General features: G+C 45.3%; 2 protein-coding genes across 5 annotated transcripts in view; one reads left to right on the forward strand and one right to left on the reverse strand.

The window, feature by feature from the left end:
• B9D1 (B9 domain containing 1) overlaps nucleotides 1-3,142 on the forward strand; it is a 45,757-nt gene extending 42,615 nt beyond the window's left edge. Inside the window, exon 6 of the mRNA XM_015586668.2 lies at nucleotides 2,186-3,142. Within this exon, the coding sequence (XP_015442154.1) occupies nucleotides 2,186-2,489 (304 nt within the window). The 3' untranslated portion in view covers nucleotides 2,490-3,142. The remainder of the gene's footprint in view (nucleotides 1-2,185) is intronic.
• EPN2 (epsin 2) overlaps nucleotides 1-18,141 on the reverse strand; it is a 55,924-nt gene that overhangs the window by 23,708 nt on the left and 14,075 nt on the right. For 3 of the 4 annotated variants that reach the window (XM_006908423.2, XM_025044339.1, XM_015586667.2), the window contains 3 exons: nucleotides 3,441-3,553; nucleotides 2,138-2,230; nucleotides 1,069-1,243 (listed from right to left, as the gene is read on the reverse strand). In XM_006908423.2, coding sequence (XP_006908485.1) covers nucleotides 1,069-1,243; nucleotides 2,138-2,230; nucleotides 3,441-3,553 — 381 coding nt within the window. Of the gene's footprint in view, nucleotides 1-1,068; nucleotides 1,244-2,137; nucleotides 2,231-3,440; nucleotides 3,554-3,756; nucleotides 3,998-18,141 lie in introns of those variants that run through there. The other variant, XM_015586666.2, reaches the window with a different exon arrangement.

Here is an 18,141-nt window from a genome sequence, read left to right on the forward strand (position 1 = left end):
CCTACCTCATGCCCATTGAACTCCTGAGCTAAGCCCTGCCCAAAGATGCTCTCAAAGAATTGCCACCAAGGCCCAACCCGCACAGACTACTATGCTGCTGTTCCCATCTTGCCCACACCAGCCCAGGACCTTGAGGGCAGGACCATTAGCTGTTCGTGTCTGGGTCCCTGCATGCCAGGACATAGACTGGCATTTGGTATACTTCGGCAAGTATCAAGGGAACTGAGCTAAATGCAAAAGATGGTTCCAGTTTGGGAAACAGACACCCCAAGAGGTATAAGCAAACTGCCACAAAATATACAATTCAGAGTTCCCAGACAGAAAACCCACAGACCATCCATAACCAGCAGGATTCAGAGCACCCAGAGGGGCCTCCCAGAGTGCAGGCTGGGCAGGAAGCCATTATGAAGCCCGCAGGCCAAGCCTTACATCCAGTGATCCAAAATCCATGTGCCGAATATCTCCACCCAGACTACACCGATCATGCTGCATTTATGTTTCAAATCTCTTATCACAAATTCTCTTACATTTGGCATTAAACAGAACTTTAAAATATTCATTTAGCCTAGTAAACTGATTTGCTATTGCTTTAAATAACAAGTAAGAATTACAGCAAATGTATCCCCTTTTCTTTAGCAATCATGTTAAGTATATCATAATTTCCAGCTAATTATAGCAACTTGACTTACATGTTTGATGCTGTGCATTACAGTTTCTTAACCTGGGTGCTGGGTACAATTCGGAGGCTGAGAGAGTTGACATGTGTCCCAGAAGAGAGATAAGCCATTTCTGAGGTGCGTGGTAGGCAGAGAGGAAGTCAGCTTTCCCTCTACCAAAGCAGAAAACCATTCAAAAAAGAATGAAAGAGAGCACTGTACCATGGTCCTCGGGAGGAGAGCAGCAGCCTGCTAGATGTTAGTCGGGTACTAAAGAAGCCTGGACAACCCACCACCATTGACCAGATTCACTCCCACCTATGCCAGGTGAGAGAGAGCAAGAAGCTCTGGCTTGTTGCCCTTCACCCATTCAGCAAGCAAGCATGAGAGACAAATGAGGGGGGATCTTTACCGAATGATGGCCAGTGGTCCGAAGTGCTGGCTGGAGCTGTCTGCCCACCCCAAGGGTTGGTCTGGTTAGCTGAAGCTGACGGGCCCCAGGGCTCTGCTTTCTGGGCAACAGGGCCTGAGCTGGGGAGGGCATCCATTAAATCCAACAGAGTAGTCTGCTGTGGGTGGGCACCAGGCTTTTGAGACAAAGAGAAGGGAATAAGTTTTACTTTGCTACAGTAATGGCCATAAATATTGTCCATGCCCCTTACTAGAGTAGGGGCCCTCCAGGAGGTGCCAAAAGGACCTTGGAAATTAAGCCTCTCCAACTCCTACCCCTGTCCATGCCAGTCCACCCCATTGAAACTAGCTATTTAGTATGTGCCAACCCCCTGTACTCTTTCAAGCAGTCCTCAGGGGTTTCCCAGAATACCAAAGGCTTTGTCCTGGGCTTCATCCTCCTTCCAGGACACTGTCTTCCCCACCGTGTCTTGTTCTCCCAGCTGCCAGCCATCATTACTCTTGGAGGTTGCCTCACCCTCCAGCTCCCACGTCTGCCATCAGGGACACCTCAGGGCACTGTAACATGGGAGGCCACTGCAGCCCCTGGCCCTGTGGTGTGAGGGGGACCTGTCTTCTGACTGGATAATTAGCTTGTGAGGAACAGAGTTATGTCCTGGTCACCTTGAGGTCCTAAGCAGGAAGCTTGCCACAGAGTAATAATGATGGTGAGGAAGACCAGAACTGCTGAGGGCTGACCCTGTGCCAGGAAATTGTTCCAAAGCACCTGACATTTAGCTGACATTTAGTGGGGGTAACGTGAACCCAGGCTACCAAGCCCCTCGCCCATGCCCATCTTCTCTTGGGGTGGTTTCAGGAGAGGCCAGTAATGACCGAGGTAGATGTGTTTTCAATTCTTTCCTAACCCCACTCTTGCTCATCATAGGCCCTAGGGCTGTTTGTTGAATAAAGAAACTAGCATGTATGAGAGCTCCACATATGTCACATGTACATTGAGGGCTGGGTTTGGGACACTTTAGCAACAACTGCGGGACAGCTCAAAACACTTACCTTCCCAGAAAAGCACTCACCTCTTTCTTTTTTGGAACTTTAACTGTGTCTCTTCGGCTTTCTTCTAGGGCCATCTGTAGTCTGAGGTCATCACCCCGCCTGAGGCGCTCTTCCTGTAGAGGACAATGGAACTTGAAACTGGTGGTAAATGTAATGACATCACTATACAGAACAAAACAATCCTGGCCAGAAGCAGGAAATTCAAGATTGTATTATGTGTTATTTCAAAGGAGGATTCAGAAACAATTTATAAGACGCAGTTGTAACTCCCTGCCCCACCCACCTTGTGTGGCTTCCACCTGCTTTGGGGTCCCACCAGGGAGACTGGGGCACAGGCACCACCAAATTGAGGAAAGAGAATACTTATTCTAAAATGTTTTTTCTCAAAATGAAAATGGCTTTATAATTCCAATTATAGAAGCGATATGTCTCCTTATAAAACTAAAAAATCTGACAACCCAGACAGGAATTAGAAAGTGGCTGAAAATCACATCATCTCACCCTTCACTGTATATGCTTCCAGAAAATGACTATATATTTATTTCTATGATTTCTAACAGAAATGATTCTTTATATTTAATTTATATTTATGGCAAAGCCACCATATGCAAAAGACTGGGTTGTCCTAGCTTATATAATGATTAACTTAAATAAGTATATTAATTATACTTATTATAAATAAAACAAATCCTAGATATGAGCTATTAACTAAAATGGACTAGAATCATCCATCTGTATTTCCACCTAACTATCTCTAATATTTGTCTCTGGACACCACTTCTAAGTGAGAGGAGGCCCTATGCTACATCTGACCCCATCTACCCTTTTTAACCAAAGGCCAACAAAGACAGATTTGATAACTGCAACCAAAAGGCTGACAACTTTGAAAGGTCATGTCAATCACTCCTTTCCTTCCTTCTCCATTTTTAAGAAATTCGTGCTTATTAAAGAAAAATGGGAACTGAAAAAAAATTAAAACTATACACATTTCCGTCATCTAAATATAAGCACTCTTATTTCCTGGAGCAATTTCCTTCTGGCCTTTTTTTTTTCTCGGTGCTCAGATGCTGTTGATTCATCTTACCAAGCTTCCCAGTCCGACTGTGTGCCCACACACAGTGCATGAAGGAGGTTATGAATACTCAGCTCATTCAAAGAGAGCCCTCAAGGCTTGGCTATGTCTGCAAAATTTCTGAGAAGCACTTTTGACTGGTTTGCACCTTAGCAATGACTTCCCTGAAAACCTTTTCTAAATATAACTTTACACAAGACCCCCCCTGACTGGGGGCAGTAGGTAACAAGAACCCCTGCCTGGGCACCGACCTGCTCAGCTACTTCTCTGCTCATGGCAAGCGCCAGCTGCAGCTGTAGCTCCTCTTCTCCGCTAGTTTGGGGGCGGGCCTGCTCCAGTTCAGAGGACACCCGAGGGGAAGTGGCTGTAGGGGTAAGGAATAGTCACCATATGAAAAGGACAGGTTCAAGCTCAGTAGTTACCCAGTCAAACCACACCCCATTTCCATCTCACACCCACAAAGTCTGGCAATAACCCAACAAATGGAGGTTGAAAGGTTTACGAATATTTCAAGGTTAAAATCAAGTAATGTCAAATGTGGTTTCACAACTGCTACATGGCACTGACCAAGAAAAGATGCCATCAGGTGCATGCCTCACGAGGATTAGAACCTCAGTCTTCATTGCAGAGTTGCACTGCTTCAAAGAGAAAAACTCATTTTAAAAAAGATCAAGTAGATCTTGAAAAGCTGGATCAAAAAACATCATTCAAACAAATGCAGGGCACCTATGGACCAAGAACTCCACTCAAGACTCCTCCAGAATTTAAGAATCTCACTTTGTATCTCATGGCAATAAGCAGCATAGAAAACGAAGCCCACGTGTTTCTGCAGTAACCCTGAAAATTTTTGTTTTTTAAGTAAAAATGTGCATTGACTTGTGGGAAAAAAAAATTTTTTTTTTTTTTTTTTTTTGCTCTAAGTAGTTAGCTCATTTAAACACTTACACGCAGCTCCTGAAAAAACAGCTTTTACTGAAGGGATGAGATGTGAATTCCTAGCTGATGTAAAGAACCCCAGAGAAAGGTGTGATTACAAACACAATGTAAGCTAGGCTGGGCCTAGCATGTGAAAAATGCTGGGGCTTACAGGCCATCGGAATGGTTACACCTCAGGGAGTCTAGGTGCCTCTAGAAATCAGATGTAAAGCTTTGGGAGCATGTGCCTCAGTGTGTGCTCTTACTCCAGAAGAGGGTCCATAGCTTCTCTGAAATTCTCAAAGCAAGTCCTGCCAAGAGAAAGAGGTGTGGAATCACTGTCATAGATGGTTCCACACTCCGTCCTCCTCTGGGCCTTTGTGCATGCTATTCCCTCAGCCCACCCAACTGTTCCTCAGTTCTCAGAGCTCAGCTTCCCCACTCCTGGTCCTCCAGGAACACCCTCCCTGCTGGGGCTGGGTCAGCATTCTCCTCTCTCTCATAGCACTCACTCCCATTCTGCAATTTGGTAGGTCATGCCAGAAAGTACACTCCTTGGGGAAGGCCCAGGCCTGTCTTCTTACCATTATATCCACCTCCAAAGTTTGACAGAGCAGCTGGCAAATACCTGTTGAATGGATGGATGCATGCATGCATGTACAGATGGATGGACAGACAGATGGAGAATTCAATTTCATAGCTGATGAGTAGTTGTTTGAAACGTTCTAATTGTGTATTAGTTTGCTTCCTTCTTGCATTCGGTCCCTTCTAGCAAACCCAACCATCAGGACTCAACCAAATTCTGCTTCTGCCTAACTCTCCAAACTTAACTTTCTTCTTAGGATCTACCTGTTTCAGAGAAAGTAAAAGGTGGAGAATGATTCCTGACAGATGAGGTTTCTAGATGGCTGGGTTCTGGCTGCAGTGACTAAAACAAGAGAAGAAGACTAGATACAGTTAGGGTCATGGAGAACCAGGCAAGGCTGCAAGGAGCTGCTCTGGGCAGAGGGCTGGGGCAGTGCAAGGAAGGAGACTATAAACAGCATTGCTCTGTCATACAGTTTTTAAAAAACATAAAACATACAGAAGCAAGATTTCATTTGGAACATTTGGTGGTATGAAACACAGTGTGTTTGCTATGATTTACTGTCAACCAAAAAACCATCTCCACTCCCCCTCAAAAAAAGCCAGCAACCAACTGCCCATTTACTCTGTTACATGAAAGTGAAAAAAAAAAAAAAACAAAAACAAAAAACACTGCCGTTATAAAAAAAAACACAAACAAAGCTAGATGGTAACAAAATATTCTCAAATCCATCTTAGTAATTTGATTTCTTAATAATATACCAAAATAAAAGTACATTTTTTTATTGGTTTTGTTCCCAAACATCACCTATGCCCATCATAGTACTTAGTTTTGGGTCTTCTTGTGCTCTAGAAGCAAAGACATCACTACCCAGGTTGATGGAAACAAAGGAAGCCGGATGGTTCTGGAAAATGTTTCTGGGCAGTTCTCGGGGACTCTCCTCAACTGAATGTGGCTCTACTGCCCGGATCATTAACTACTCAGGCCACCTGTCTTAGCCTCTTTCCTAATAAAGAATCTGAGGCTTGCTTCACACAAAACCCTCAGTTTATAACAAACACAGCACATCTGATATCCTTCATTTACTACCAAATGGAAATCATGAGAGAATAAAGGAGACTTCATATCCTACCCTACACGCCAAAAAGTGCTCTGAAAAATGAGCCCATCTTGGCAGGTTAGGCTGCTACTTAGCTGCACTGCCACAGAGCATGATTCAAACAGGCCAGGGATGAATGGGACAAGACTCTGAACAGGAACCTTCTGGAGAAATGAGGCCTCCCTTGTCCTCTGGGCCTTTCAGTATATCTGCAAGGCCAGACTGGCTTCATGCAAATGTACATGTTTATATCTACCATAACTGATGCTGTTAGAAAAATGCACAAGCACATGTGGAAACAGCTTACCACATCAATGTGGAAATTAAAGACAAAGGGTATTCCCCTAAATGCTGTGGTTTTTAAAAACAGATGTACAGCTCTCAGTTCTGCAGACAGCAGAATACACAGCCACTAGCCCTGAATATCAGCTGAGCACACAGAGGTCTCAGCTGTGAAGGAGGATTCCAGTAGATATGTTCTTGCATTAGTGACAGCATCTCAGCCCCATAAAAGGTCTTTTGTATCCATGCACATGACAGTGAACACAGACATAGTTATGAGATGGGCCTGAATGGACCCTTCTCACCACCTGACTTGCCCCGGCCCTGCTCTGAGGATCTGAAAGTCCGCAACTCACAGGGACCCATAGGAAAAGCAAGTGCCCTAGAGAGAGCCCACTTCTGGGTCAGCTGGCTGCTTTCTTACCCAGCCACCCTCTGGAGGGAAGAACTGGAATTGTTAGTATAAGCTAATCATTAAAGGAGCATCAAGTGCATCATCACTCCCCTCCTATCGCTAAGACACCCTTTTGCATATGAGTGCCACCTAGAAGAGCTCAAAGTCTTCACTTGCTGTGGCAGAGAATTATAAACACAGGTAGGGTCATTTTTACCCTTTCCCATCTCCTGAGAAAGCCTGAGGGGAGAAGTTGAATAGAAAGCCTGTAAAAGCCCAGCATTTTCCTCAAAATAGAGGCTAAGTGGAAGACTTCCCAGTGCAAGCAGGCAAGGGCCTCGTGCATTCACTCTACTCCTCCTGCTCCAGGGACCACCTGGGTCAAGCCTGCATGCCTACACCCTTTGCTACAGGAAGGTCCCCGTTTCCCAAACGTACTCCCACAACAATGACTGAAAGATTTCCTAACAAAGATAATTCAGATGGCCAATTTGGGGTAATTTTAAAAGAAGCAAAGCAGTCAAGGTAATAGAAAAACAGGAAGTTGCTGTTTCTCATCAGCTAAGTTTTGTAATTTTCCTAGAAAGTACTTAAGTAGCTTCTGCAATCTCATATGCTGATTAAAGGGAACAGACTGTGAGATACAACCCTACTGGCAAATGGCTCAGTGAGATGACCAGCATGACTTCTGGTAAAGCTCTCTGGGCCTGGGCCTCATGTAGGGCGAGGGTCTCATCTCCATGTGTCCCCAGCTAATGCTGGGTACACAGGCACATCTGACATCTTAGCAAAACTGCAAGGTTGCCACACTTTGGGGACCTAAGAAGACCCCATCTCAGTTCAAACACTGCTGTCACCACTTATAATGTCACCACTGTGCCCATCAGCTGACAGGGATACGAGGGTTCAAATCCTGTCACTACTATTCACTAGCAGTGAGACCACAGGGTTCAAATCCTGTCACTACTATTCACTAGCAGTGAGACCTAAGAAGACCCCATCTCAGTTCAAACACTGCTGTCACCACCTATAATGTCACCACTGTGCCCATCAGCTGACAGGGATACGAGGGTTCAAATCCTGTCACTACTATTCACTAGCAGTGAGACCACATGCAAATGACCTCTCTGGGCTCCTGCTTCCACATCTATGAAATGGAGACTAATGGGGCTTGTGGAAGGGTCAGGAGTACCTAAGACACAGCTGGCTCTTCCCTGAGCATATGTTTTGCCCCAGGTCACTGCTCTTTGCTCCATCCCATGACCACCACACCACCTGGGGGCGAGAGCTCTGTCTAGCACTCTCACTCTCCATCGCACAGTAGAAACCATAAATGGGTAGCCAGTGGTGACTAAGGCCTTCATGGGGACAGGACTGTGACTCCAACTAGGCTGTGGTCCTTTGAGGGAGGGGCTGGGGAGCTGCTGAGTCCAGGGTCAGCGTCTGCCTCTGGTGACCAGTTCCCCAGTCCAGCTAAGTTCCTTCCTCATTACTGAACTTCAGTGATAGGCTTACTGGGTCTTTCTCAATGTAGCAACATGTTCCTGGAGTTCCCTGGGTCATTTCCTGAGTCAGTACCCTTGGCCACTGAGGATACTCCCATCCAGTAGCCTGGCCTGAGCTGAGGCTTCTAAATCCACTCCCCATGGGAGCCCCTCCAGGACCTTCACTTTACCACTTTAATAGGGAGGAGCAAGATAGACTGCTTTTAGTTGAATGAGACAAACTATGAGAAAATAAACTCAGATTACCCCAGGTAAAACTAAAAGAGAAAAAAGACAAAAATACATGGTGGAAAAGCCAAAAAGGTACAAGAAGTGTACCAAAGTACCATCCATCACAGCCAGATCACTCTCAGGCTGCAAGGTGGCGTGGGGGGTGACTTAACAAGAGAGGAACAAATCATATGCACCTGGTGCTGCGGCCAACACCTGCTTGTTATGTGACATCACCCCACCACCCATGATGATCCTGGCAACACCTGACCTGATTCCAAACCAGACTCTAGATCTGATTCCCAGTGCACTAAAGTATAGGGCGAGGGATGAGCCAAACACTGCACAAGGCAGTGCACAAACACAGACCAAGAGATGCTATAGGACAACTGGCCTGGTCTCCTGTATATTAGAGTCATGAGAAAATGAGAATTCACTGCAAGACTAAAGGGACAGGACAACCAGATGCAACATGTGGTTCTGGGGTGGTCTCAGTTTAGACAGATCAGGTGGAAGACACTTTGAGGATAACTGGCAACTGGCAACATTGAATATAAACTGCGTATTAGATTATATTGGTATGATCGTTTTGTTAGGCGTGATGATGGCTTCGTCACTCATTTTTTAGGAAGAGATGCATACTGCAGTACTGATGTGTAGAATGTGATGATGCCCATAAGAAGTGAGAGCCACTCATCTCCTCATTCATCTCCCAAGAGGAAACAGCTGTTGTCATTTTTTTTGTGATTCCACCCAGAAAAAAATTTTTAATGCATACTCCATGTATAGATGTGTATGGGTACTCTTTTCTGGCATTTACCCACAAGGAACCATGTCCATTCTTTGTTGTGTGTTGCCTTGTGTGTGCACCTGGCACATGACATTGTACACTTACTAGTATCTCAATGAACCCTCAGTCTAGGAGGAGGTACTGTCCCGGCCACGCACAATTTAAAGACAATGGTGAAAGGTTAGAGGTGAAGTGACTTGCCCAAGGTCACCTAGCCAGTGAGAGACAAAGTCTGACCCTGAAGGTCTTGCTCTTTATTATCAACCCTTTTCATAGAGGAGGTAAGTAGGGCCCAGCAAGGTTAAATGACTCACAACTGGCCGAAGAACTCAAAGCCAAGTTTTAGAGCCAAATCTCATGCTTGCTCCCAGTACCCTAACAAGACTCTGAAATCCTCTGTCTTTACACTTGTACACACCATGCCCAGCACTCTTCTAGGCCTAAGGAAAGTCCCTGTTCTCCTAGGGCATGTGTTCTAGTAAGGAGAGACAATGCATACGTAAATAAAGGAGGGAAGGGAAAAGGGAGTGCCAAGGCAGAGGAGAGCTTACTCTGTGTTTGGAGGTCAAGGAAAGCCTTTCCGATATGAGATACTGGAGCAGAGACCTGGGGCAGGGCAGTGAAGAGGCCAGGTAGAGAGGAGGTGGGAGCTTCACTCACGGGGTTGAGAGCTTTGAGGCTGGTATAGGTAGAGGGTGCCCAAAGGGTCATGATAGAAGAGTCATGGCAATTCCAGGGGTCCTTTCAGGGGCATTAGGAAGGTCTAAGCAGATCAGTGATGAAATCTGACTGATCAGGGGAACAATGGAGGGAGCTTGGGCCAGGATGGTAGCTTTGAAGGAGATGAGAAATGGCCAGGTTCTGGATTAACTGAGGTTCTATTATACCTAGAAACATTCCTGGCCCAAGGCCTGGCTCACACTGACCTCAGCAGCATGACCTCACCCTTCCCCTACTACCAGAGTGCAGCATGTGAGCGCTTTCTTCTGACCACGGTTTGTAGCAGAATTGGGTCCTCCAAAACGACGCTGAAGTCCTGACCCTCAGTACCTCAGAATGTGACATTATTTGGAAATAAGGTTGTTGAAGATGTAATTAGTTAACATAAGGTCATATTGAAGCAGCGTGGGCCCTTAATCCAATATGACTGGTGTCCTTACAGGAAGAGAAGAGACACAGGCACGGATACATAAGGGGATAATGCATGTGATCATGAGGGCAGGGATTAGAGAGCTGCAGCTGCTGGCCAAGGAACATCAATAATTATTGGCTACCACCAGAAGCTAGAAAAAGGCAAGGAAGGATTCTCTCGTACAGGTTTCAGAGGGAGTGTGATATTGGATACCCTGATATTGGATTTCTCGCCTCCAGAAGGGTGACACAATCCATTCTGTTGTTTTAAGCCACCAGGTGTGTGGTACTTTGTTGCAGCAGCCCTAGGAAGCTATCAGGTCAGTCTTTCCCAGTGCACATCTCAGTGCCCTCCCACCACCTCCCTACCCATACCAAAGTGGGTATCCCCTTCATCCACAGAATGGAACCACCCTCCTCGGATCTTGACTCTTTATTCCCCAAAGCTGATCACCTGCCCCAGCCCTGCTCACCAGCCCACCCTCTCCCTGGGCACCTGCCTCGCTGGCCTCCACTCAGTTCCTAGAATCCTCCAGCTCCTTCCCACCTCTGGACTGTGCATTCTCCCTCCATTCCTCATACTGGAAAGAGAAACCTGTCCTCATTTGTGTCAGCTCCAAAGCTGCCTTTTGTAGCACAACTTCCCCAACAGTGCCATCGGGATGCTCCACCAGCAGCGTTCTTATCAGCTTCTTTCACCACAGATACCCCCGCCCCACCCCGGGGCACCAAGATCAATCCAGGTGTTCTAGGAGCACACAGTGGGCATCTGCTAAGTGTGCCCTCGGGGCCCCTCATCTTTATCGCTCACAATCAGTACTTATGCATTCTACATTGTTGACCTGTTTGCAGTCCAGCCATCTCCCCAACCCGTGGCCAAAATCTCTACACAGACAGGGGCCATGTCAGCTTTGTTCTAGGCACAGAGCAGAAATTCAAACACTAGTTAGTTCATTTTCAAGTTTCGCTTCCAGTGAAAACAGTGGCTGTGATTTCTAAGGGTGCACCTCACACACTTGTCCCCACTACCTTGAGATATTGGTGCTGTTACCTCACTTACAGACACAGAAGCTGAAACCCAGGGAGGAAGGAGGTAGAGCCAGAACAATGGCCATGTTCCTGCTGGGAATGGGGTTGGAGAATGAAATGGGGGAGGGTGGAGCAGAAACAAAAGGTAGTCCTTTTATTCCTCTGCGTGATTCAAAGCCTAGCCTCTGTCTGAAAGAAAAGAACAAGTTTGTGCTGTTCTCTTTGGGCTACAGATTAAGCCTTCTCCATTACAAGATCACCAGCGTGTATAGTGGGGAAGGGAGGGCTTTTCCAAAACATTAAACAACTTTTTCTCATTACTGTTTTCCCAGGGTTCCTGTTGCTTCATCCACAGTGCTAGTTGCTCTTTGGGTGGAGCACTAGCACAAGGGTCCTCATAGCTGAGAGCCACCCACAGCTCTGAACACCAGCACGCAAACTTGTGAGCAGGCACAGGACAGGGCGGGGTACGAACTTCAACAAAGACATAAATTATCTCTTTTTTAACTCAAGCTAACTTAAAGAAGTTAAATGCCTAGACAGTTTCTTAGAGTAATACTTATAAACAAGAAACTCACTTTTAAAATTAGTGTACTGATAGTAATTTACATTTATTAAATCAGTAATGATCTTTAAAAAAAAATTACAGTACCCATTTTGGGCTCAGGGCTATCAACTGAGCCCTCATCCAAAGTTGGGGGCGCTGCAAATGAGCACAATTTGTTTAGAAAGCATTTGCAATCTTTCAAGAGACAGAAAGATGTTCATGCACTTTTCCCACTAATCTTACTTCTGGGAATTCTACATTGAAGGCATAATCTAAAGAATCCTTAGAAAAGCAAGCTTTCTGCACAAAGACATTTACCACAGCATTATTTACACCAGTGAGAACCTGAAAACAACTCTGATCAGACCAATGATAATGAATGATCCATTTATAGAGCATTTCTTTTGTGCAAGGCAGTATGTGCAGTGCATATATTAGCATATGTAATTTACACCATAACCCAAGAGGAAGTACTATCCTGACCGTCATTTCGGAGATTAAAAAACTTAAACTTGCAGAAGTTGGTAAAATACCCAAGATTTAACCTTTAAAACCAAGTGTTTTTAACTGTGAAACAACATGGAAAATGCACACAGAAAGTTAGGCAAAAAAAAAAAAATCAGTCTGCATAATTATATTATTTCTCATGGGAATCCGGTGGTAAGTAGTCAGCTAAAGGGCAACCTCTGCAGCCAATGCAATGTACACTTGGGCCTGCATTCACCCTGTCCCACAGTGCTTAGGGTTAGAGCAGCTCAATAGTCATGGAAGCTCTAAACCGCCTGCCCAGCCCCCTTCCAGGCACTATATACTTGAAGCACCATCAGTGTCTGCCTCTCCTAAACTGCAAGCCCATCTGGGCAAAACCTCAACAACCCCTCACTGCTCAGTGCCATCCTTGGCACACAGAGACTTAAAAAATAAACTAACATTTTGAAAAATGTGCTTTGAAATTGTCATGTGGTTATGAATGACACTTGTACAATATTGTTCTGGTATCTGCATAACATAAAACATTAAATTCATTCTGTTTTCATGGAATACTAGTCAAACCTGTGTGATTCAGATCTGTCAGTACAGCTACCTTTGGTGGATGTGCATCCTTATGTGGTGTATAATTCCTCTCCAGATTATGAACCTGCTTGCTTTGCTCACAGACCAATGGCCGTGAGCAAAACCTCACAACAGGGGGTTCCAGACTGCCCATGCTCACAGTCCAGGCAGCCAGGACTCTGGCAGTGAAAATGGCTGGTCTATTTGGTATGAACATAAGGAGTCACTGACAGTCAAATATCAAGTAAGAATGAGTTAGGAACCTCCACCCAGTGGAATGCTGAGTATAACTGTTCAAAAGTTTACAAGATTGTGGATCAAGGAGAAAATGCTTACTATGCAGGGATGCAAAGTTGCATTTACAATGTAACTGCAACCCTGAAAAAGAAAATGTTTAAAATTATTTTTCAGAAGGAAATATACTAACATGTGAACAACAGTTGTCTTCATGCAACAAGATTATGAGCTATTTCTTTCCTTCTCCTTTTTGCATTTTCTACACTATCATGAATGGACATGCATTACTTTTATTACGAAAAAACTAGCAGATTTTCTTATTTCATGTCCAACCACACTTACCAGTTAGAACTAGAGAAGTGGGCCATCATGAACTCGTCTGAAGGGTGTTGGTTATTCTGCTGACAGGACTAAGCTTTCCACTAGCAGTCAGCAGGAGACTAATTCAATTGGCAACATCAAATTCCAGCTGCTGAAAGTCAGAATATCACTTGCTGACAATAACTTTCTCAAAGGGCACTGCTACTGGTTATCAATCACCAATTGAAGGGAAAGGGGAGGAAGAAGCTTTCAACTGAACAAAACCTTACACTGAGTTGACTACTAGAGCAGAGGTGCTCAACTCCAGGTGTGCACTGCAATCGCCGGAAGCTTTAACCCACTGTGATGCCTGGGACTATCCCAGAGGTTTTGACTTGATTGGTTAGATATGCGACTCAGGTTTGAAGACATTTAAAAGCTTCTGGGCAGCCAGCTTCAGAGGGGGTGGCTTAGGGAAAAGGGAAAAGAAAGCTGGTAAATGAGAAACAGCATTTAATTACTAAACAATAGCTAGCAACTATGAATCCTACTGTTGCTAAACTCAAGAAATGAAACAGATATGTAAAATGTTTCTATATTGCTGGAAAAGCCCACGAAATATATTTTCCAAAGACTAATGCTCATGCTTGGGCAGACATCTACCGAGATGAGCATATCACATGAAAACACACAACCCTCCCATAAGGTTTATTTAGCATTCATTCATTCAATAGTGTTTACTGAACACCTCTCCCGGGTCAGGAACTGTGCACTGAGCACAAACAAGGCTCCTGCTCTTACAGTGTATTTTAGTGCAGTGAGACAGAAAATAAAGTAACGGATAATTTCAGATAGTGAAAACAACTCTGAAGGGAAAAAAAAACAGAATAACATGATACATAGAGATTACATGTAAATCATATGCTCTATACTCCCACACAGAGAAATCTATCTTTAGATCTTCCCTCTTATTTTTATTTAATTTTTAAATGCCCCCTTGAATTTGACTATTTGAAATTAGCCACTAAACAGCTATGAACCAGACACTGTCACAGCTTTGTGAATGTGTAATGGAATCTGACTCAAACTCTCCTTTTCTCTTTTTCATACTCCACTCTTGACGTTTATAAAAAATAATTTACCTCCACTACAAAGGATGCTTTAAAGACAAATGCATAGATATAAATATTGTATTCATAACTCCAATTTTCTATATATGGTACATCAATCACTTAATAAATAATGATCAAAATTGCCCCAATCAGCAATTTTGATAGCTGTGCTTCAGTTTTATACCATACTATCTGACAATCAGAGGAGCCCCTTAAGATCTGGGTCCTCATTAAGAAACAGTTTACATAGGTATTCCTGCCCTTAAAAACCATAAAAGGGAAAAAAGCATTACATAAGATGGTATACACAATCATAAAACTGCATTAGGTGTACATTGTATATTTAAACATTTTGTAAAACAATTTAGAAACTACTTTTTTATATAAAGGTAGAAGAAAGAGAACCAGAGTTGATAAGTGAGTGGATTCGGGTGAGTCCATCTCAGAGTCCTTATTAACAACACCTGTCCTGCCCACCTCCTCCGGCAAGTATGAGAAGCAGAGAGACCCCTCACAAGGGAAAGCAGACAAGGGGCAATCTTTACACCTCCTCTCATGGACAACTGCCAACTTGAGCAGGTCAGCCATTCAGCAGCCTCACAGCAGCACATTCAGATCCCACTGAAGATCCATGCCCTTGTGGCAAGAACGAGCATCTTTTATGTTTGACCTTTGGACAGATATGTCAATAAAACTGCTACCTCCAAGTATCTGTTGGCATCACCCACCAGCTTCCTCTGTGATTCTATTTTCCACATGAAGAGATTAACTCTCTCCAGAGTAAGCTAATGCTGATAGTCCAGCAACCATCTCCACTGCTAGGACTGAGTACCTGTCAAAGATTCAGGGGTCCCGTGACTTACAGAGCACATTTGTTCCAGCAAAATGGGATATCAAATGAATCCCATCTCCCACCAAATTTCTAGTCTACCCTTCTCGGAAAATCAATCTGCTGAGATGCAGCCCAACGCCAGGTGTTCCTGAGGGCTGGCTGTATCTAGCCTTTCCAGACACCAAGGAATCACCTGGCTGGCAGCTACCGCATTTCAGCCCTGGGTGTGCCCTCCTGACCCTGTTCCTGCATAGTGTCACTCAGGCCTGCACCTCAAGAACTTTGCTCCCCTCCACCTCCCACGCTCTCTGGAGGCCTAGAGTGTTGGCTCCTTCCAAGTCAACACCCTAGGAGGGTTTCTGAGGTACATGCTGGCTGGGTTTGATAGTTTTTTTTTAAGCAATTAATATACTTTCCCACATCCTCAAGTTTTCAAAAATAGACCTATATTAGACTCCCTTTCTCAGATGACTAATTCTTACAAAATATATGCTCCAGCTCCACTCCCAAAGTTTGGCTGGCAGGGCTGGGGCCACAGCAACTCTTCTTTACCCCCGAGTTTCCCATGTTGTAGAGAACTAGCTCCCCAGGAGAGCCAACTGTCTCTGGGTCCTTCCCAAACACAAGTGTGAAAGAAACGTTGCACAGAGAAGCTTTCAGAGTCTCTCCAATGAGTTTAAGAATGGCTGATCACCATGGAGGAAGCAGGAGAGCCATGCTATCCCTCTACTCCTGGCAAGAGCCTATTTGCCCTTGTTATGCCAGGCCAGCAGAGAGCAAGACTACGTAGACTGTGGGATGCAATCAGAACAGAGTACCCACAGCACTCCCTGTTAAGGCCTGTGTAGACTGCTCTCAGGCCTTGGCTCCTCTTCTTGCACAGTGAGCATCTGGCCTCCCTGGACTTCATCTGGATCCTGAACTCTTGTCTAGCAACTAAAGAGGAACTGTCCTCTTTGGTGCGGTGGCTGAGAAGTTCAAAGCCAAATTTGGATTCACCTCCAGCACTTCTATGTAACCCTGGCCTTATCTTATTTTCTTACCCTTGTGTTCTTTTGTCCCAACTGTTTCTGGTATCTATTTAATCCCCTGGTATTGCATGTGTTGTGTAAGACAACTCCAATCCTTTCTAGAGAGAAGCAGGGCAAGTAAATGAAATAGTGATAATCTCTAGCAATCATTTAGTGAATCATTGTCAATGGTGTTTGACGGGGGAGCAGCCCTACATATGGAGCTCTCAGCCCAAAGGAAAGGCTGGCCTGAGGAAGTACTGAAATTCTCCTGGGAATAAACCTGAACCACACCACAGCTAGCTTCTCTGCACTAGCCAGAGTGCTGAAGGTATCACTGAGACAGACAGTCCATCAGGACAGCTCAAGAAACCTGGCCAGAGGTGGCAGCACTCATTCCATGCAAAGCATGCCACTGCCCACTTTGGTTCTGAGACTTCAGGTTGGTTCTGATTCACCAGAGGAAATCAAAGGGTGACAAGAATTTCTATTGTCTTCTTTTTCTAAGAATAGGAATACTGCCAGTTGACCTCACAGCCAGTCCAAGGCACCCAAGAACATGGGACATGATAATACTGCAGCAAAGAAAGTACAGCTCTGGCTCTGGACAGACTCAGGGAGCTCAACAAGGAAGCTGAGAAGGTGAGTGAGAATTCCTTCTCTCATCAGAGCTTCCTCCAAGGAGACTAACCCAGGCATAGAGATGAAGGAAGTGGGGGATCTAGCCCTTGACCTTGGAGCATCCATATCAGAAGACAGCAGCAATTTCTATGTTCCACACCTTCACCTTGACTCACAGGGACAATTCTCCCAACCCCTGTCACACCTTCGATGTGAGTTCCTGCCACCCCAAGAACATCTACAATTTTTCCACAGCCTGCTAAACGTGTGACTGGCCCTGCAAATGTGGGAGGGTGGACAGAGCCCTCGGTGCGGGGGAACAGACAGGCTGTTCATACTCCACTCTATCGAAACCAGCTGCCCTGTCTGTGTGGTCTCAGGCAAATCCCAATCCCTCAGGCCTAAAGGCCTCTTCTGGGCCCCATAACTTCACCTACACCCAGCAGTCCTGAGCACCAACTACGTACCAGGATCACAGGTGAGGCAGCCAACACAGGTGAGCCAATGACCCAGCCCTGGTAGGGTGAACAGCAAGTGCACAATGAAACGTGTCAAGTGAGGCCAAAGTGCTGACAGCATCTCCAGCCCAGAATTCTCTCCAAGCCCTAGAATTCTCAGACCTTCTCCACACCTCCACCTGCATGTCTACTAGCCTCTTTCGACGTGAACAGAACATAACCCCAGCTCTGCTCAAACCAGTCCACTCAGAGCCACCCTGACTGACATCAGGTGATAGCTTCTTCTCCCAGTTGTTCTGCTGGCAGTCGTCAGAGCTATCTTAAACTTCTCTCACCTCCATCCAGTCCTCCAGCAAGTCCTGTTGCTCTCCTTTACAATATATCCAGGCCTCCACAGCCCCATCAGGTCCAGGCACATCATTTCCCACCTGGATAAGGGCAGTAGTCTCCTGACGGATCTTCCTGGGCCCACCTTGCCCCGTACACAGCCAGAGGGTCCTCCTAAGCCTTCTCATCCTTAAATCAGATCAAGTCCCTTGATTCCAAACCCACCCTCTGCCTCCTCAGCTTTTACTCCTCACAGAGTGAAAGCCAAAGGGCTTCCAATGACACGAAGGCCCTATACCAGTCTACTCAGCATGTGGTCCACAACAAAGTACAGTGAGAGAAGGTACTGACAAACTTTTATAGCGATCTGACATTGCTATAAAATCCAAACACTGATATAAAAAGTATCAGTCTGAGATGGATTAGGAATGGAAAGAACTGCTCCCTACCAGAGTGAGTTTGAGAAGCAGTCCTACACCTTCTCCAGGCCCTACCTCTGCCATACGCCCACCCT

Source organism: Pteropus alecto, unplaced genomic scaffold (assembly GCF_000325575.1).
Source record: "Pteropus alecto unplaced genomic scaffold, ASM32557v1 scaffold52, whole genome shotgun sequence".
NCBI lineage: Eukaryota > Metazoa > Chordata > Mammalia > Chiroptera > Pteropodidae > Pteropus > Pteropus alecto.